Source organism: Talpa europaea (genome assembly GCF_964194135.1).
Source record: "Talpa europaea genome assembly, chromosome: 15".
NCBI lineage: Eukaryota > Metazoa > Chordata > Mammalia > Eulipotyphla > Talpidae > Talpa > Talpa europaea.
Genome location: NC_140083.1, coordinates 80,325,228 through 80,344,163, shown reverse-complemented (window position 1 = coordinate 80,344,163; position 18,936 = coordinate 80,325,228). Strand labels below are relative to the sequence as shown.

Here is an 18,936-nt window from a genome sequence, read left to right as displayed (position 1 = left end):
CTAACAGCCTGTGGACAAAGTGCTTAAACCATTTGCTGACTTTTCCAAGGAGAAACGTAAAATCTTCAGGCCTCCTTAAGTTGAAGACTGGACTAGACTGAGTGCCTGTGTAATGCTTGGTACTTAGTAGGTCCTCCATTGTTTATGGGGTTATAAACAATCAATTTTAGAGCAAGCATCAGAATTACTACATTAATCATCTCTTTGGCATTGGGACTATAGTAGGAAACTGGACAAAAAGAGAAACATCTTAGTTGACTTAAGTAACACATCAAAACACTAAGTGGAAGAGCTGGGTGGTCTGAAGTTGGCCACCCCTTTAACTTTATCTGATGGTGACCTTTCTTTGCATTTAACTATCAATATATATGAAGTGTAGAGCACACTTTGATGATACTGTAGCATAGTAACTCACACTTGAATGTCAATAGAGACACTTGCGAAGACCTGCAAAGTCCAATAATTTCTGGTATGGGTTTGTTTCTCCTGTCATCACCCATCACATTTTTTTTTTTTTAAACAGCTTTTAAATTGCCACAGAAAGAAATTGGTCAGGATCATAATAAATGGCCAAGGAGCTGCCAAGGATTTTTTTTGTATGGATGGGAAAAAGTTCAATACAGGCTAGATTTTATCTAAATTAAATTTATATATCTAAATATTGAAGCTATGGCTTCAATATAATTCATGTTGCAAATACACCAAGGTATTGGCAGAACACAAAACTACGCCATATGGTTCAGGAATGTTCTCTTGTACTCCCTAAAGTTTTATGGCCTGAGATATTTTTATTTCAATTATATAAAACTCTTTTCTTGTCAGGATGAATTAGATTTTAGCATATCGATTAAATTTCTAATAGTAGTTAAATTAGAGATTTTAGTTTATTGTTAATGCAAATTAATTTTTATTTCTTGAGTGTCTTCGCTAAACAACATATTGTCTGGGCTAGTGTAAAGTCTTCCTCAATACAGAGCATTTGTTGAAATGACCTAAAGGGGCCTTTGTAGCCCATATGCTGCCGCCAATGTCCAAACTGCAAGCTAGATGACAGCAGGGTAAGCACCGAGTCTTAATTTTATGACTGATGTTAGAAAAATGTTTTATGACCGTTATTTTATTTAAATCCTTCCTTTTTTTGAATATGATCTGCCAAAGTGGTATGTAAAAATCTAAGATACATGTTAATCTACTCAAGTGTTGCTGCTATTCAATTTGAAGATTTATGTGTGATGAAATCGCCAGGTTCTTCTTGAAAGGTGACAGAATCTACTAGTTGATGCTTCACCACGTTTAATTACGAGAGGCGTGGGTTGACGTTAACACCCACCTGAGATGGTAGTGCCTTGAGAGGAGGCTGTACATTCCAGGGATGGACTTGCTGGAAAGCTCCATCTGGAAGACATTTTTCCATAGTGGTGCCAAATTCTACTTTCTCATAAATCTTGCAACAGTTGGATATCTAATCTCTTGCCTGATGATGGGTTTAGGTGTGCCTAACTAAACTTAAAAAAGATTGACCCTTGAGAGAAGAAATTGAGTAGATTTTAATCAAGCAAAAAAACCCACAAATCCCATATAAAATCATTAGTTTGTGGGATTGTGGTCTGGTAATGAGATTTCAAGAACCCGTGTGACTGCTAAATATACCACTCAGCTGGGTTTATAAATCAGAACAGTTCTGAGAATTGAGTCCTGTGGTACACATTTATGTGTATTTTTCAATGGTGGTCAGAGTTTGAGGATCATATAGCCAAATACAAGTTTATAAGTTAAAGTTTATCTCTATTTATAATGTGTATGTTTTAATGTCACAAACAGGAGACTTGGATGATCAGCAAACAGGATAGTTCGCCCCAGAATATTTTTGTGGCTGGTTGAAAAAGTGCTTTGGCCTGGTTTTTAAAGGATCACGAACTGGAGCTGTGTTAGCCAAAGGGAGAGCATTTCCTTTCTCACACTCCTCTCTATTAATAAAGTTTGTGTTGTCTATATGTGGCGTGTTAATGATAGGGGTGTTAACGACCACAGTTAATCTTCCTCCTCAGCTCTTTCCTAATCCAGTCTCTTAAATAGACATTTAAAAAGCTTTTAACTCTTGAATTGGGTGCTCATGGGCTTTTGGTGGAGGTGGAATGATAGTTATCACCCATTTAACAAAACCTGAGACAGCCAGGACAGCTGTAAATGTGCATCTCTTTGCTGTGTTTTTGTTAAAATGCCACATGGTTAATACTTTGGAAATCGTAAATCTGGTGGGAGAAAGCATCTCTCTAGAGAGTATTTTAATTTTATGCTGTATGTGTTACAAACCTAAAACTTGGTATTTCTAGATCCATCAAGAGTAAGGAACACAGACCAGATTAAGATGGTTCTGTAAATATGGTTTCTTTTCATCTGCTTTGCTACCATGAGACTATAGCGAGGATGCCTAGAAGACAATGCTGCTTGCTGTAGCTGACAATTTTACCTCCACCTAAGGCACCGGCTTTCCCCAAGGGCCCTGGGTGGGGGGAGAGGGGGGTTTCTCAAGCCCCCTACCGAATTCACCCATCAGTCCCTTTTTAAGCAATACATGTGATAGGGAGCTTTGTATCCACCCTTACCCTTTTCTGCTCTTGAGCCTGGCTTTTTTTCTGGATGATTTTGCCTTTTAAGCGGGCTTATGGAATTGATACTGAAACTAAAATGAAGAAAGATCGCATTGATTATGCATTTTAGCATTTGTTCTGCCACCTTCAAATAGGTCAGTGAGGCAAATTACATTGCAGTTTGGTTTTCATTCCTTTCTAAACAATACAAAGAAAGCTTAGAGAAAGATTCAGAACTATGTTGGATGTGTATTTTTGCTTGTGAGTAGTGATGAAAATAGAATGTGCTACGCTAAGATCTAAGAAAAGCCACCAAGACAGCTGGCATTGAAAAGTAGTGACTGGAGGGATTACGGGAGAACGTGAACTGGACAGAGCAGACAGATACTAGGGACCCCTTGCGGGTGGTTCTTCGGTTCCTGAATTTATTGGGTACTGCAAATAGCTAACCCATTACAGCCGTTGTCCCCCTATATTGCCCCAGCTTGCTGTGTTGCCCTCTAATTTCTGAGAACAGGCAGTTTTTACACATTTTTTCTTTTACCCTTAGAATGTGTTTTTTGGTCCCCCTTCTACTTCACCTCCTCACCTCTTCCCTTTTTTTCCCTCCCCTCGGGAAGATTCGTCTGTTAAAGAAGTCTCCTGTCAGCGATTTGGAATGTGGGTTCTGACTGTGCCTGACCGCAGAGCTCTTTGATGTTTTTCCAACACTGACTTCTCACCAGATCCTGGGTTTAGGTGTTTTTTCCCCCAGCATTCAGAGGCCTGTAAAGGTGAATTTGCCTCTTGTCTCACGTCCTGATGGGCATTTAAATTGCTGGAATCTATCTACAGTTGTTGATGCATTTCCCAGCAAGTTCCCGTGTCTATTCAAGACAGGACTGAGCTGTTATGCCTGAAAGACTCTCTAGAAACTTGAGAAGCTGCTCACCCCTTCCCGTGGAGATTTCCACAAGGATAAGTTTGCACTCAGAGACTCATCCTCTGCTCCTCCGTCATGGTATCGGGATTCTGCCTTAATCACTCCATCATCCTGCCAGCCATGTCTCGTTTCTCATGCTGGAACGCTCCCTCCCAAGCTTAGTGGGAACCACCAGTCTTTATGCTTTATCTGGTCCAGTCTCTAGCTCTTAAATTGTCCGTCTGGCTTTGTGTTTCATTTGACCCTAATACACTGGGTCGCACTGTCTAAAAGAGAATTATGTCCCCTCCGATGTCTGAGTGCATTTCTCATTTCTTACTGCTGCTCCTGAGCAGATCTGTAACTTCAAGGTTAAGATAAGACACATTCCATCAGAACTATGTCGTCATCCTTGCCAGCTTCTGATCTGTGACTGTCCAGGAGATTTACAAGACAATTGCATGCCATTCTTTACAGAATATTATGGTTGGACTCTGACTCCTGGCATCAGGCCCAATTTGATTTGTCAGCTGTTACAAAATCCATTTCCCGAAGAGAAAGGGGCTGCAGTCTTGTGCTTTTTAAGCAGTTCTTAAGGGTGGAAAGGATGGAATAGCTCTATTTCCTGATGTAGAAAGAGGGATAGACTCTGGAATATTTTTGTCCCATTCCTCATTGATTCACTCCCCCCTTCCTCCCCTCCAAAAAAGTTTTATGCCTTTATAGAATTACTATTAATCCTTTCATTCTGTGGTCTCCATTGTTAATTTTGAGTTTAAGGAGTAAGAATTAAGTATTTACTTTTGAGAGAGGGTAACTGCTGGTCTCTGAAAGTTTATTGTTTTATTGGAAACTAGTTAACAAAGATACTCTTCCTTTTATTGCTCTCTCCTAGCATGTTACACTGCAGGAGTTACTGCGTGTGATATGGTTTGAGGGCTTAGGAATTTGGAAAGTTGCATATTTCCTGCTGCTGTTGTATTCGACCCCATGATATTTCTATAAACGCTTCTCTTTGGGGGACTTAACAGCTCTTTGGTTTCAACATAAACTTACTCTTTCACTAGGTGGTAGCAGTAGAGGTCTGCTTGGCCCATTTTAGTGATTCTGAGGTTATATCTAAAATTTATTTGCTCAGTATCACGTATTGTAAGTTAATCACAGAATTGGAACCCTGATCTAATTTCTTTGACATTGTTTTCATATCCTTTAACTACACAAAGTTTTCTTTTTAAAAAATTAGGCGTCGGGGCCTCTCCGGTGGCGCAGTGGGTTGAACGCCGCGCTGTGAAGCTGCCCTCAGCCTCTGTAGTGTGTGTTCGATTCCCGGCCAGCCAGGGAGATACCCACATGGCACGGCAGACCTCTCCTGTCTCGCCCGCTGCTCCCTCAGCACTGTTTTTGGTCGTGTGCCTGTTCTGTTCCCCACTCTGTCGCTGGTTAATTCTCTCACCCTCCCACGCCTCTGGCCTGTACCCCAGTTCTTGTATAAATAAAATAAATCTTTTTTAAAAAAAAGTTAGGAGTTGAAAAAGCAGTTTTTACTCCAGGATTTCCACTCTTGAGATTTCCTGGTGTAAAGATAATCCTCTATAATTGAAAATGTCTACTTTGCTTTCATCATACCCTATAGTTTCTCCTCAAACTAATAGCCAATTTCTGCTTTTTTCTCAGTCAGTTTCTTTGATTTTGATTGTTCCTTTTTCTTCCACTCTTGTAGCAAGGTACCTTTGTCTCTAAAAACCTGGATCTGTAAAGCAGAACAGGGTTTTGGAGCTCATATAATTTTAGAACCAGCAGAAAGGAAAATTTATGAAAACTCTAAGTCTCTATCTCTTAATCGCTGTCTTCATTTTCACAAGTACTAGGGATTGTTGATATATGCAGCTTAAAATTATATATTAATGCTTCACTTGGGTAATAATCATTAAAAATTGTTTCATAATAAGAACAAACTAACGAGAAGTGTTTTTAATTTAGCAGTAATGATTGTGACATCCTTTTCCCCCTGACAACTGGACTGGCTCTCTCCTCCCTTTTATTAAACTAAAGAATTAAATTTTTTTCCTGTGATTTCAGTTGAAAGGTTCTTTGGTAATGCTTCCAGATTCTGTATCCAGTCATCTCCCAAAGAAGGAAAGTTGCGTGGTACCTTTGGGATACTTCCCTCCCCCCCTTCCTGTTGTTGCGCCCCCCCCAACCCAAAACCCCGGGGACATACACTCGGGCATTGTAAATGAACTGTTCTGTGACAGATGGTAGAAAATGCCTTGTTTAAAGTGCTGCTGGTGGGCTGGATTAAGGGGTGGATGGTTTGTACTGATCTTGTTGTAGAAGGATCTAGCCTGTCCCCTCCCCCTTTTAGTAAGCTCTAATCCTGTTAGAGGATCTTAAAACGCTATTGATTAATTCCCAGTGCTCTTAAAAGAATAAACCCAGGTTTTGGATTGAAAACCCAAGGACCCATTCCCTTGAGCCCTGAATGCCAAGCCTCGAGGCCAAGGGAGGTACCTTCCAGGGCCTCCACCTAGTCCTCGCTGAAAGGGAAAGTTAAGCCATTTAACTTTTCCGTTTGCTTCCCCCCCCTTAGTCGAGTACGGCTGCCAGTTGCCATGGCAACGGAGTGGGACAGCTGCGCAGTGGCGCCCAGGCAGCTGGGTGGGGGCGGGGGAGCTGCCAGCCCGCCAAGCCCCGACCTGGGAGGGGAGGCCCCTCCTGTTAGCCCAGAGGGAAAGAAAGGACTGGGGCGATCCGGTAGGTAGAGAAGGGAACCCCGGTTCCTCTTCTAGCAGAGGGCTCTTCTGCATGAAGGTATAAAGAGATTTTCCTCTTCTCTCCCTCAAACTGAAGAACACATATGTAAATCCTTGTTTTTCCTGTGAGGCAGGGGAGGCCACAGCCACAATGCTTAACTGCGCGCCTCTAACCCGGGGCTGGTTTTAACCCCCGCGCTCTGACCTGGGCGGCGCAGCTCCCGGAAATTCCAAGGTGAGTGGGGGGGGGTGGGGCGCTCTCCCTGGAATATGACATTTCCTGTCTCTGCTGAGGTCGGAGCCTGTTATTTGAAATAAATCATTTTTTCCTGAAGCCGAGGACTCTACAAAATTCGTGGAGAAATTCTTTTGAAACCTTACATTCTCCCTTACACCCCCTCAGCCCAATAAAGTGTTTTAATGAAAACTTGATTTTATTACAGGGCAGTGATTGGTATAAACAGGGTTTGTTTTTTTTCTTTTCTTTTGGTGGCCAGACCTATTGCTAGTAAGTTCTGCCGATAGGGATTTCAACTATACTTGGAATAATTCCAGCAATTTTGCTAATTGGAGGTGTGTTGATAAATGTCACTTGAACAATTCTGAGATTAGTGGCCTCCCCTAATCCTGGGAATGATCTTCTGGTCAGGATGGAAATAGAGTATGTAGAAAAAAAATCCTTGGAAGACTACAGCAAAATAAAAATGGAGTTCAGCTAAGAAAACAGTTCCTATCCCTCTAAAATTCAGACTGTAGGCACCATTTAACATGGTTAGGAAAGAATTCTTAAAAATGATTATGGTAACAACATAGAAATTTGAAAAACTAGGTTCTCTGTTGAGTACCCCCTGGTTGTGCATATTTCTCAGCTTAACTCAATTTCCATTTGTGTTGCCTTGCTTCAGCTTTCCTTGGGCCTGTGAATGGTTCCTCTGTGTTTTGAGGCTTCATGCTGATGTGAGTCTGGGGCCAGACTTCTTTCCTCCTCCTCTTCCTTTGGCCCAAAGTCAACTTCTGTGAAGGGGAGAGGTACCTTCTTAACTGTTTGGATTAGTTGAGCCTGGAGAATTGCTGAACAGTCTAAAGACTAATTTGGACTTTTAGGACTAAAAAAAAAATTTTTCTTCTCCCCACTTCCCTCCCATCATCAAATGAAAGAGAAGTTAATGTGTTTGCTATGTCAGCCTAGCTTTTGTGAGCTGATGGAAGCGCTAAAGGCACAAGTTCAGTTTATTTAAGGGAAATGTGCCGTTCCCTGCAAGCCTGCAGAGATGCCTAAGCGGGCTTTTTCTGTGCTGCTCTCTTAGGAGGCTGGTCAAGCAAGATAGATGCTCAGAGCAAAGGTGCATTACATTTTGGTGCCTTTTCTCTTTTCATTTTTATGAAGAATCTTATTCACCTTGAGGGGGGAGATTTTCACTCTGTTGTGGGTCCTTTTCAGTAAAGGTTTTCCACATTTTTCTTTTGAGTCCCTGGCTTATAAACAGATATTAAGTAGCTGGGAGTAACATACAACACTGCTTGTCTTGGAATCTGAAATTAGGAGAATTAGATCATTGCACCATCTAATACTTTTGGTTTGTTAGCTGAAGAGAAAGTTGTGGTTGGGAAGGTGGGAACTGACCCATTTTTTTTTTTTATTAAAGTCTTAAGACTCATCCATAGAATGCTTCAAGACCCACGAGAAGGGTACGTGGCAACTTTGGGTTAGACCCCTGTACCCCATCAAGAAGCAGCAGAAAGTCTGAGCTCCTTACGTGGATTCTGACCATTTTGTCCTTCCCACTTGCAGGAACCTGGTGGACTTAGTCCTTCAGGTGGAACAGAGTGCGACATGGGAAAGAAAACCAAGCGGACAGCCGATAGTTCATCTTCAGAGGATGAGGAGGAATACGTTGTGGAGAAGGTGCTAGACAGGCGTGTGGTTAAGGGGCAAGTGGAATATCTACTGAAGTGGAAAGGATTTTCTGAGTAAGTGTCTTCTCTTAGGCTTTAGAATTCTGCAGAGTGAGACACTTTTGCTTTACTTGCTCATGAACTACCTCCATCTTTGACTTTTCCTTTCCCAACCTGCACTGCTTTCTTACTGTTCAGAAGACACAACAATAAATTAAACAGTCTACTTGTGGCTGGTGTTCTTGTGATAATGCTTTCAGAGGCACTGAAATGACTGGCTAGGAGGATAGACCCGGGTCCAGATTCTTGCTCTGCCTCTTATGAGCTCTAGATGTCCTTGCTTACCTTCCTTAATCTTTTTTTCTCCTCAGTAAAATACGGATAAGAAATAGCACTTGTCATAGAGATGTTAGGTAGATGGATAGAGCGGACACATAAGCTTGTAAACTGTTACTATTCATGTAATAACTAAGTTAAGATACCTGAATTTAGCAAAAGTGGACATTATGTTCAATCCCATAGGTTTCCAAAGTGATTCTTGGTTCTCAGAAGTGCCCTAGCATGAAGCACTCATTAATGGGAGACTTAAATCTGAGACCACATCCCCCCTCCCCCCCGCCAACATTTTATTTTTAAAAATTTAAAATATGTGACCAAGGCCAAATAAATTAAGTGGAATCTTAGCTATAGGTCACTGAGCTTTAAGAACGATACTGCAGTGTTGACTAGACTGTCTGGTAGCCCGAAACTGACTTTATGCTGAAGTGCTAAAATATGGATTCTTTCTTTTGGAGCAAATAGAGCTAGGCACACAGAAGAGGTAGCTTGAAAACTGAAGTGCGTGAAGTGTGTGTAGTCATTAGACATTTTGCCTCAGTTTCTGATTCTCTTGCCCTTTGTCTCACTAGGATGCCTGATAACAAAGAATGGATTGCTCAGAACCCCAGTGAACTGATAGCACTAGACTAGGTCAAAATAATACTTCAATATCAATAAACATTTTAATAAAAAATGAATGAAATCATTTACATTATTTTTCATGCTCAGTCTTCAAAATCTGGTATTTTGTTGCACATCTCAGTTCAAACTAGCCACATGTGCTTAGTCGTGGCCATATTAATATCACAGCTTTAAAACTTTAAATATGCTAAGAGATTCAATGTTTTGATAGTACCTTTGGATAAAGGTACAAATCAGGCGCCTTGAGAGCATAGGTAAGATGATCTCATCACATGAATCATCTGGAACACTGCCGGTATTTTAGGTGGGGCAGTGTGTGCACTACAGGATGCTTAGTGTCTAGCACACAGCAGTAAGTGCCGGTCGCACAGCTATCAGAATATATCCTCCATAGTTCTAAAGAGGAGTGGGGGCCTCCCCGGTGGCGCAGCGGTTGAGCGCTGGGTTGCGAAGCTGCCCGCGGCCTCTGCGGCGCCGGTTCGATCCCCGGCTGCTCCCCGGCCACCAGAGGAGGGTCCCACATGGCGCGCAGACCTCTCCTGCCGCCCGCTGCTCCCCTCAGCAGTGTACTTCGCTCCTTCGGCCTGCTCTGCTCCCCGCTCTGGCCCTAGTGAATTCTCTCACCCTCCCACGCTTCTGACTGTACCCAGTGCATGTATAAACAAAACAAACAAACAAATATAATAAATAAATAAATAAATAAAAATGCCTCTATAAAAAAAAAAATAAAATAAAGAGGAGTGGTATCACATCATCCTCTGGAGATGACAGCAATGAGTTTGAAAGAGCTAGACCACTGAAATAGGAATTAAAGTAAAACCTAAAGATTTAAGGGTGTTTATTGGACCCATTGAATCACCATAGGAAATACTTGGTAGTTTTGAGGGTGCTTGAAGCATTTATATCGGTAGTTGAACTACTAGTATCTTAGCATAGATAAAAGAGGGAAAGACTGGGCTTGGGGTAAGATGGATTAATAAACATTTGTCTTTATTTTGTCAAAAATACCCAGGGCTTCATGAGAGACTGGACCAAATTTTGCACCGTCAGCATTTCTACGACTATTTGTTAGGCAGTAGTCGCATCCACCACGTGTGTTCTCTTTGATTCTCTTAACAGCCTTTAGAGGTATTTTTCAGTTTAACAGGTGAGGAAATTAGTGAAGTTATTTGCTGAAGATCACATAACTGGTAAGTGCTGGAATAAGATCCAGTATCAGATTTCTTTGACCCTAAAGCCCAGACTCTTTTAAATAATACTATGTTATTTTTGGGGGTAGAAAAAAGGGGTAATCCCATTAAAGGATTGACTTTCCTTGCTATCAACAGGGACTCCTACCCCCAAGTCTACTTGTTTATGTTGGCACATCTCTTAATTTTGGTGCCTCAGTTTCTTCTGGGACAACCAACTGCGTAGTCTGTAGATTTGGGGGAAAGTTAATGTATAAGCAGGTTTTTTTCTGATACAATAAGGTCTATGAAGGAGAAGCTTTCCACTTTTAGCTCAAATGATTTAGAAATGAAATTGTCTTGTGCTTAATTAAGCTCCCTTTACAGAAAGTTATGTAAGTCTAGTGTATATATGAGATTGCTTCCATCACTCTGCTCCCTATTTGAATCGTTATGACATGTGTTCAAACCCTTCCATCTAAAGATACCTTATTTAAAAAAACAAATATCTAAAAACGTATCTGGAATGAATAGTACATAAATGGAAAGATTTTTTTTCCTAAATCAATTAAGGGATTATAGAAAACACTTCTATAGTATACAAAGTATCTAATGTAAACTAGACCTTACTATATATAAAACCAAAAGAACCAGCTGCTGGCTAGGAACAAAGAGATGGCCAGTCTAGTTTTTCCTGCATAGGTGCATTGCTTCCTTTGAATCCATAAACTTACCATACACTCGGTGGTTTGTTTTTTAAAACACATGCCAGGGGGCCTCCCTGGTGGTGCAAGGGGTTAAGACGCAACCTATGAAGCTGTCCGCAGCCACTGTAGCATGAGTTCGATCCCCAGGCAGGGAGCTACCCACATGACGCAGCAGACCTTTCCTGTCTTGCCTGCTGCTCCCTTCGGCAGTGTATTTCAGTTATTCCGCCTGTTCTGTTCCCCACTCTGTTTCTGGTGAATCCTCTCACCCACCACACCTCTCTGGCCTGTACCCCAGTTCTTATATACATAAGTAAATCTTTAAAAAAAAAAAAAAAAAAAAAGCAAACATGGGCCTCCCCGGTGGCACTGTAGGTTGAGCACAGTGTTGTGAAGCTGTCCGCAGCCTCTGCAGCGTGAGTTCGATTCCCAGCCGGCCAGGGAGAAACCCACATGGTGTGGCAGACCTCTCCTGTCTCACCCACTGCTTCCCTCAGCAATGTCTTTGGTCCATCTGCCTGTTCTTCTCCCCGCTCTGTCTCTGGTGAATTCTCTCACCCTCTGGTGCCCCTGACCTGTATCCCAGTTCTTGTATAAATAAAATAAATCCTAAAAAATATATAAATAAAACTAAGTTTATAAATGTTTGCCCCCAGGATCTTAAAATAAAAGCATTTAAAACAAAACAAAACAAAAAAACAAAACCATGCCAGGAACAGACAACTTTGTGAATACCAGCAGTTTATTTTCCTTGTAGTACTACTTCCTTGATCCAAGTGTAATTAGATCCAGTTATTCAGTTTGAGGGTTTTTTCCTTATTAATATAAAAGTGTGTTTTGACTACCATTGACAATAGATGAGCCCAGTGTATTAAATTCCACTTCTGAGTCCTGTCCTTACGGTTTGCTATATTCAAATGATTTAAGATCTTCCCTTTTTTCTATGTAACTTTCCAATCCTCCAATCATTTGTTGACATTTCTTCAAAATATAATAAAAAAATAATATATTTTATATTTTAGAATGTAAACTAGGGTTGGATGAATGTTAAATTGTTATCTTTAGGATTTGCATAGATAATTACATGTGTGAAATCACAATTGAACTACTTGTAAAGCAGAATTCAAATTTGAGTTTTTAACCGTTTTATTGAGGTATAATTTACATACCCTAAAATACATTGAAAGTGTACAATTCATTGATTTTTAATAAATTTATAGAGTTGTATAGTCATCACCAACACTCCACTTTAGAACATTTCATAACCTCCCAAAATTCCCTTCAACCCATTTGTAGTTAATTCCATGTCCCAGCCCCAAGGAACCACTGTTATGCTTTCCAAAAGTTTCTAAGTCTGTCTTTCCTAGACATTTCATATAAATGGAACTAGACAGTATATAATCTTTCACGCCTGGTTTCTTTCACTTAGTATGTTTTTGAGGTTCTTCTGCTTTGTCTCATGTATCAGTATTTTTGTTCTTTTTTGTTACTGAATAGTATTCCATTGAATGGATATACCACATTATTCATTCACCATCTGATGGATATTTGATTGTTTTCTTTGGCTGTTGAAATGCTGCCATAAAAAATAGTGTGTGAGTCTGTTTGTGGACATATTTTTTTCATTTTCCTTGGGTTGATTCCTCTAATGAAATTTGTCATCTCCTGTAGATTTCTTTCCTTTTCGCTTGTTGGTTGTCTTTAAAATTAGGCATTGTACTTTCTTTCTTCCTCATTCTTTTCTCTTTTCTCCCTTCTTGCCCAGGGAGCACAATACTTGGGAACCTGAGAAGAATTTGGATTGCCCTGAGCTAATTTCTGAGTTTATGAAAAAGTATAAGAAGATGAAGGAAGGTGAAAATAACAAACCCAGGGAGAAGTCAGAAAGCAACAAGAGGAAATCCAATTTCTCCAATAGTGCAGATGATATCAAATCCAAAAAAAAGAGAGAGGTAAGCTTCCTTTTTCTCATCACCTGTTCTGTACACATAAATACACATTTATTTGGGTTCTTTCTGTTGTATTTATGACCTATAAGGTGCAACAAAAGAGCTCCTGAAGTTGTGTTGACTAACTATAGCACCCCCTCCTGGCTGAGTGTGAAATGAATGTTATGTCTACTGAGTTGTGTTGATATTAGGGTGCTAACAATCCCTACAAAACATTCAGCTCCTCTCTGCCTTCTCCATAAAAGAAGGCTAAGTTATCTTAGAGAGGGAGGGACTACAGTGAACTTTTTTGAGAATGAAAAGGGGCTTTAAAATGCTTGCCACTTCACTTTTTCTTTTTTTCCCAAAGTTAACCCTTCAACCCTTTATATTCTTTTTTTTAAATGAGTGAAACTCACCTGACATACATTACCATTTTGAAGTATACAGTTCTGTGGCATGTATGTTTTCTTTAGATCCTATTATTTCTGCATATTCTGAATAAGAAATTAATTTTCGTCTTTCTTTGGAATCTTTTTGTTGTTCAGTTTTGAACGTGCGTTTGTGAAATTTTGAGTTGATTCGTTTGCAGTTATTGCCTCTCTTTTCAGCTGTGGCTTTTCCATCTGTGTACATACACACACCGCAACCCCCAATTTCCATTATTTTCTTTTACTTCAAGGTTGTGAAACCTTTTATGGTGAAGAATGTATCACACCCTTAAAGTTTAATAAAATTAAGCATAAATTGCTTCTTAATCGTCTAGCACCACGCCGTATGCATTCATAAAAGAATTGAAATAAGAATGAAAGATTGGAGGCTGCGAGTGAAAGTGGACTCTGCATGTGTGTGTGTGTGTGTGTGTGTCTTTGTTTCCCTGATTAATTTTATTTTCCACAACCTTATTCTTAAAGCTGTCCTATTCTGAGGAGGTCTGTATATTATTATGATACACTGTGCTGATAGGAATTTGAGAATGCTTTCTCTAAGGAGCCGTGGCTTGGGGTTTTTTTCTTTCTTTTTTTTTTTTTTTTTTTTGTAGTTCTTTGTATTCGGCTTTTGTCATTTGATTCATTTTCTGCCCAAGTAGCTAAGGAAAGAGAGTAAAAGCAAGCATAGTGCAAGACTTCTGACTAGCCACTGGTGGCATGCAGTGTGTATTTCCTCACCCTGAGGTTTCTGTCCTTCTTCAAAGGAGCAGTCTGGCTGAGAGCCACCGGCCAGTGCAGGGTTTCTCATTCCTAGGCCAGGTTCTGATGTTGCCAGCCTTGAAAGCAACCCCCACATGTCCTTTACATTGTAATGTGCATCTGGGGCCCCCGACAGCATTCTCAGCAGTGCTGGCGCCTGTCAGGTAGGCAGCTGGGAAGATGGGTGATTGTATGTTTTAAAGGTACAGGAGGGGATTGAGTTTCTTTCTTTAGACCATTGCAGAAGAAATTTGTTAGTCAGGCATTATGCCTGATTTAAGATTACTGCCTGTGTGATGATTTTAGCATTTTCCTCGCCTCGGCTCCTTTTCAGCAGCTTGAACATTTTTCTTCCCTTCCCTCCCTATGTGGCAAACTGTTTTCAGCCGCCAGCTATGATTTACGACTCAGTCCATGCGCCAGCATTCCAGCTGTGAGCAGCTGTGTGCACATCTGGGAACCGCCTCCCTTTAAGCGCCCCCAAAAGAGGCTATGTTTTGAGGCAGTATTTCCCCCTGGCCATGCATGGAATTTCCTCCCCAACATGGGTTCTGGTATCTTTGGGGGCCACCTGGACCTTGAATGCTTTGCATCTCTCAGAAGAAAACAAGGTGAATGTCAGATCAAAGAGATTTTATTATGAAATCAGGCATCAGAGATTTTGTTCATTTGCGCAGTCTCTCTCAATCTTGTGTGTGTGTGTGTTGCCACTAGATAAGCTTTCATTATCCTCCATAATATTAAGTTTTTTTTTATTTACCTGGTTTGTATAAAATGTCACTGTTTGGCTCTGGTACCTGAATCAACCCCTGTGTTCCTTGTCTAGATGCATGATTGCATTTTCACCAAGTTTGAAAAATCCCCCAGAGAATTCTCAGTTTGTTTTTTTAAAACCGCTGGCCAGTTCTGCCCTCTAATACCAGCTGCTTGGCCACGTCAGGAGGGCCTGCATACAGAGCAGGGCCTCTTCTGCAAGCAATAGGTATTGCTGAAAGAAATTTGTGTCTTTTGGTAATCCCTTCAATCATTCTTCTGTTCTTTCATAAATGTTGATGATTGTGAAAAGCACTATTACAAGCTGACCATCGTTAAGGTGAACGAAAAGTCTAAAAAAATTAAAATTGAGTAAGGCGGTATGTTTGAAGTTTATAAGTGGAAAAGGGTCTAATTGGAGTAAACCTGGACTTGTTTCTCATCTCAGGAGCTACGGCCTAGTGGTAGGCCATTTACAATGTTGGGAAGAATAGATCAGAGGAGTTTCTTAGACGATGGCTCCAGAATATGTTGTGGGATGTTGAAGAGCTGGGAGACACGTCTAATCCTTTGTAGGAATACTGAAAGGACAACGACATTTTGTAAAAATACCTATTGTCAAAGACCTACCCAGTGTTGTATTCCTTAAGTTCTAAGAATTTTATGAATTGGTGACAAAAATGCTATCAGGTGATAGTAACTTCAGTTGTACTTTGTTGAACTGAGAAACGGGTTTCTTGTTCCCCAAGCTGTAACCTTTCTTCATCTCCTATTTATAGCAGAGCAATGATATCGCTCGGGGCTTTGAGAGAGGACTGGAACCAGAAAAGATCATTGGGGCGACAGATTCCTGTGGTGATTTAATGTTCCTAATGAAATGGTGAGAGACATTGTATCTCATGCTGTAATTATGTTTCTTTGTCAGTGACCTAAATTTGTTTGGAAGATAAGATGGCAGGACTGAGTATTTCCTAAGAATTTTGATTGTTGTGTGTCTTTTACCCGATACCAACTGTCAGTATTAATGGGAATTAGGATTAATTCTTGAGGATTAAAACTTGAATGTATTTAGGACATTTAGACATGTCTTAAATACATTCAAGTTTTAGCATTAAGCCAAATTATATTAGCCTATTTACCAGAAAGGGTTAGATTTGAGGTAGGAAGCCTATAACATGACCTAACCATTTATTTACACAGTTCTGAATCATTTACCATCAGGCTATGCGCCTGTGGCCATGGGGTGGGAGTTGAGTGAGGCTTTCTGCCATCACCAAGCACCAAGACCACTGAATAATGTCTCCAAGAGAAAAAGAATCTCAACAAAGAACATTAAGACTAATACTGGCCAAAGCACAAGTTATTTCATCCGGTAGAGGGAATAGCTCTTAGAGGAAAGCGTAGTTACTTCCCCTCAATTTGGTTACTTAAAGACGGGGTGATTTACGGTGTGGCGCTCATTACTTCTCTTCCCAAGTGTTCTGGGCTTGTGATTTAAATTTCATCTCTAAATAGAAGGTTCATGCTACAGTGCCACTAAGGAAGTTAATTACCTTAAAAATTGTATTATTCTAAAGTTTAATATTTCATCTGGTTGAAATTCTGTTGGTAAATTACTTAGAAGCCTGCATTTGAAGAATCACCAGTCTGTCAGAAGGAAGGAGCTATAGTGACTGCTTTTCCCACTCAGCATATGTGTGACTTAGGATTTACATGCACATATTAACTATCTTTGCAACACAGTCCAAATTTGCGTAGCCACTCAAAGCCGTGTCTTTCACCCCTCCTCCGCTCGCCCATAATACCTCTGTGAACTGAACATCTCGGTTCTCTAGAAAAGGAGGAAGTTGTCAGTGGAATTGTAACTTAATTTTTTTTTTTTCTTAATTTGGAATCCTGGTTAAGAAACTAGCTAGATTTTTTAGTTTTATTTCATAGTAGCTCGTGTAACTTGGATAATTGATATTTGCAGCTGACTCCTGCTTTTCATTTTAGCGCTAGATTCTGCATTGTCCTTTACTCTCCCTTTTAGAAGTAATGTTGCTGTAACCTGAATTTCTGTTTTCTTACTGTTCCATTTCTCACCAAGAGGACAATGAGTGTTTTAAAGACCGCAAGATGAGGCGGTTAGAACCATTTTGTTTAGGCGATCTAGATACTGGCTTGCTTAATTTATGCTTAATCAGTAGGACTGAATGTAAGTTTCCTTGTGTTGACTCACATGTTCATACGCAAAAATAAAAATTATGGAAGCAGAGTTAATACAATTTAATTTTCAGTATTTTCAATTAAGCCTGCTGTTTTGTATCTAAGTTCTAGCTGGAAACGTGTTTCTGTCTGATGGAGTAGTTAAATGATATCCGCTAATATAATTCGTATACTGAAATTTCTCCTAGGAAGTATTGAACAGTTAGTGCCCTTTTCGACTTTGAAGTCGGGAGGTAAACGAACTCAAGTCAGCTAAATCCATCTAATGACAGACATAAAGCTATGATTGGACAGACTCACTCTTAAATTCCTTTTTTTCTAAATCTTGTGTTCTTTCTCTCCAGGAAAGACACAGATGAAGCAGACCTGGTTCTTGCAAAAGAAGCTAATGTCAAATGTCCACAGATTGTGATAGCATTTTATGAAGAGAGACTGACGTGGCATGCGTACCCTGAGGATGCGGAAAACAAAGAGAAAGAAACAGCAAAGAGCTAAAGGAAGGGTGGTCTCTGTCATTTCTCTTTGTATATAATACATTCACCTCCCTGCCTCTTCTCCCTCCCTCCCACCCCTTCTTCCCTAAACACATCCATAAAAAATGTGCTTATCACTGTGCTCCACAGGAGAAATGTTGGTATTGGTTCTCTTGTAACATAACTGATGGTCTGATTCATGATAAGTGTTTCTCTGTGAAGATCAGGCCTTTACATACTGTGTGTAAGTCCCACAATTTTTTCCTTTGCCCTAATCTCTTCCTTCTCCCTTGTGACCTCAAGATGAATTTTAACTTTTTAATCACCTTAGAGTCTTGATCTTTTCAGGATTGGTTACATTTTAGATTGGGAGGTTTTGTTGCAATTATGATAAATTTTGGTTTCTTGTTTTGGATTTTAGAACATGTTGATGACCGACTGGCCTTTGTTTTGAGGTGTTGGGATGGAAAAGTCGTTGCCCATCTTTTTAAAAAGCCAATAGCAACTGCCTACCTGTTGGGGCTTTCTCACCCTCATTCCACTGTACCCAGGAGAATACAGGGTTCCTGGTGTGGTCTTCTGGACCACCCTCTGTTCATCCTCACCCATTCTCCCAGAATAGCTCTGTCCTTTGGAGGACTTGAAATTTTACATTGAAACTCGTCAAGGCACTCCTCATAGCCCCGTAACTTTTGGCCTTGTTCCTTAGCAATCCCTGATTTCTTCTTCTGCAAGGTGGTGCAGTCTGTCATGAAATGACAGGATTATTAATGGTGGAGATTTATAGCTATTAGTACGTGAGGTTGATGGGGTAGGATGCAATGGTCTTTATTAGCACATATGGTATATGTGTGTTATTTCCTTCATCCCTCATGTTTGGACTATATATATATGTAGGTGTGAATGACTGCCTGGTGCTTGCTTGTGCCAAGGTGCTAGGCACCCTCCAACCCTGCCAACTTTTGTGGCCTCCCAAAGCATTCCTGTTACCAAAGAGGCTTCAGACCTGACCCTCACTTCTCAGTGGACCCAAGTTTCCTCTCCATGCCATTATTTCAGTGGGGAATTCTTGGAAGGGAGCCATTGGCCACAATGTCAATTTTAAATATTCTTAGTGTTTATAGTCGTAAATTTCCTGCTTTGTTGACTCCTGGATTTGCCACCAAGAGTCCCCAAAGTATTAATGCTCTTCCCTTTTCCACCCGTAAACTCTTAGTTGTATCTTTCTATGGAAGATTATCACCTCAGAGAGTGACAGGCCCTGGCATTAACATGTCGCCACAACCTTCTCTCACTTCTCAGCAAAATATTTCCCGTTTGGCTTCTTCTTGCTTTGCCGTTACATTGAGGGATGATTTTCCTCATTGTTTCCTCTGACTTTGTCCCCTAACAAATGCCCTCCTTCTC

At 40.5% G+C, this 18,936-nt stretch overlaps 1 protein-coding gene across 1 annotated transcript; it reads left to right on the top strand.

Moving 5' to 3' along the window:
* Positions 1-8,079: 8,079 nt before the first annotated feature.
* On the top strand, positions 8,080-17,551 carry CBX5 (chromobox 5; the record flags this gene model as incomplete). The annotated part of the gene is made up of 4 exons (XM_084254980.1): positions 8,080-8,216; positions 12,743-12,929; positions 15,628-15,728; positions 17,401-17,551. The coding sequence occupies 4 exons, from the start codon at positions 8,080-8,082 to the stop codon at positions 17,549-17,551; spliced, it is 576 nt and encodes a 191-aa protein (XP_084111106.1).
* Between the last annotated feature and the right edge of the window lie 1,385 nt (positions 17,552-18,936).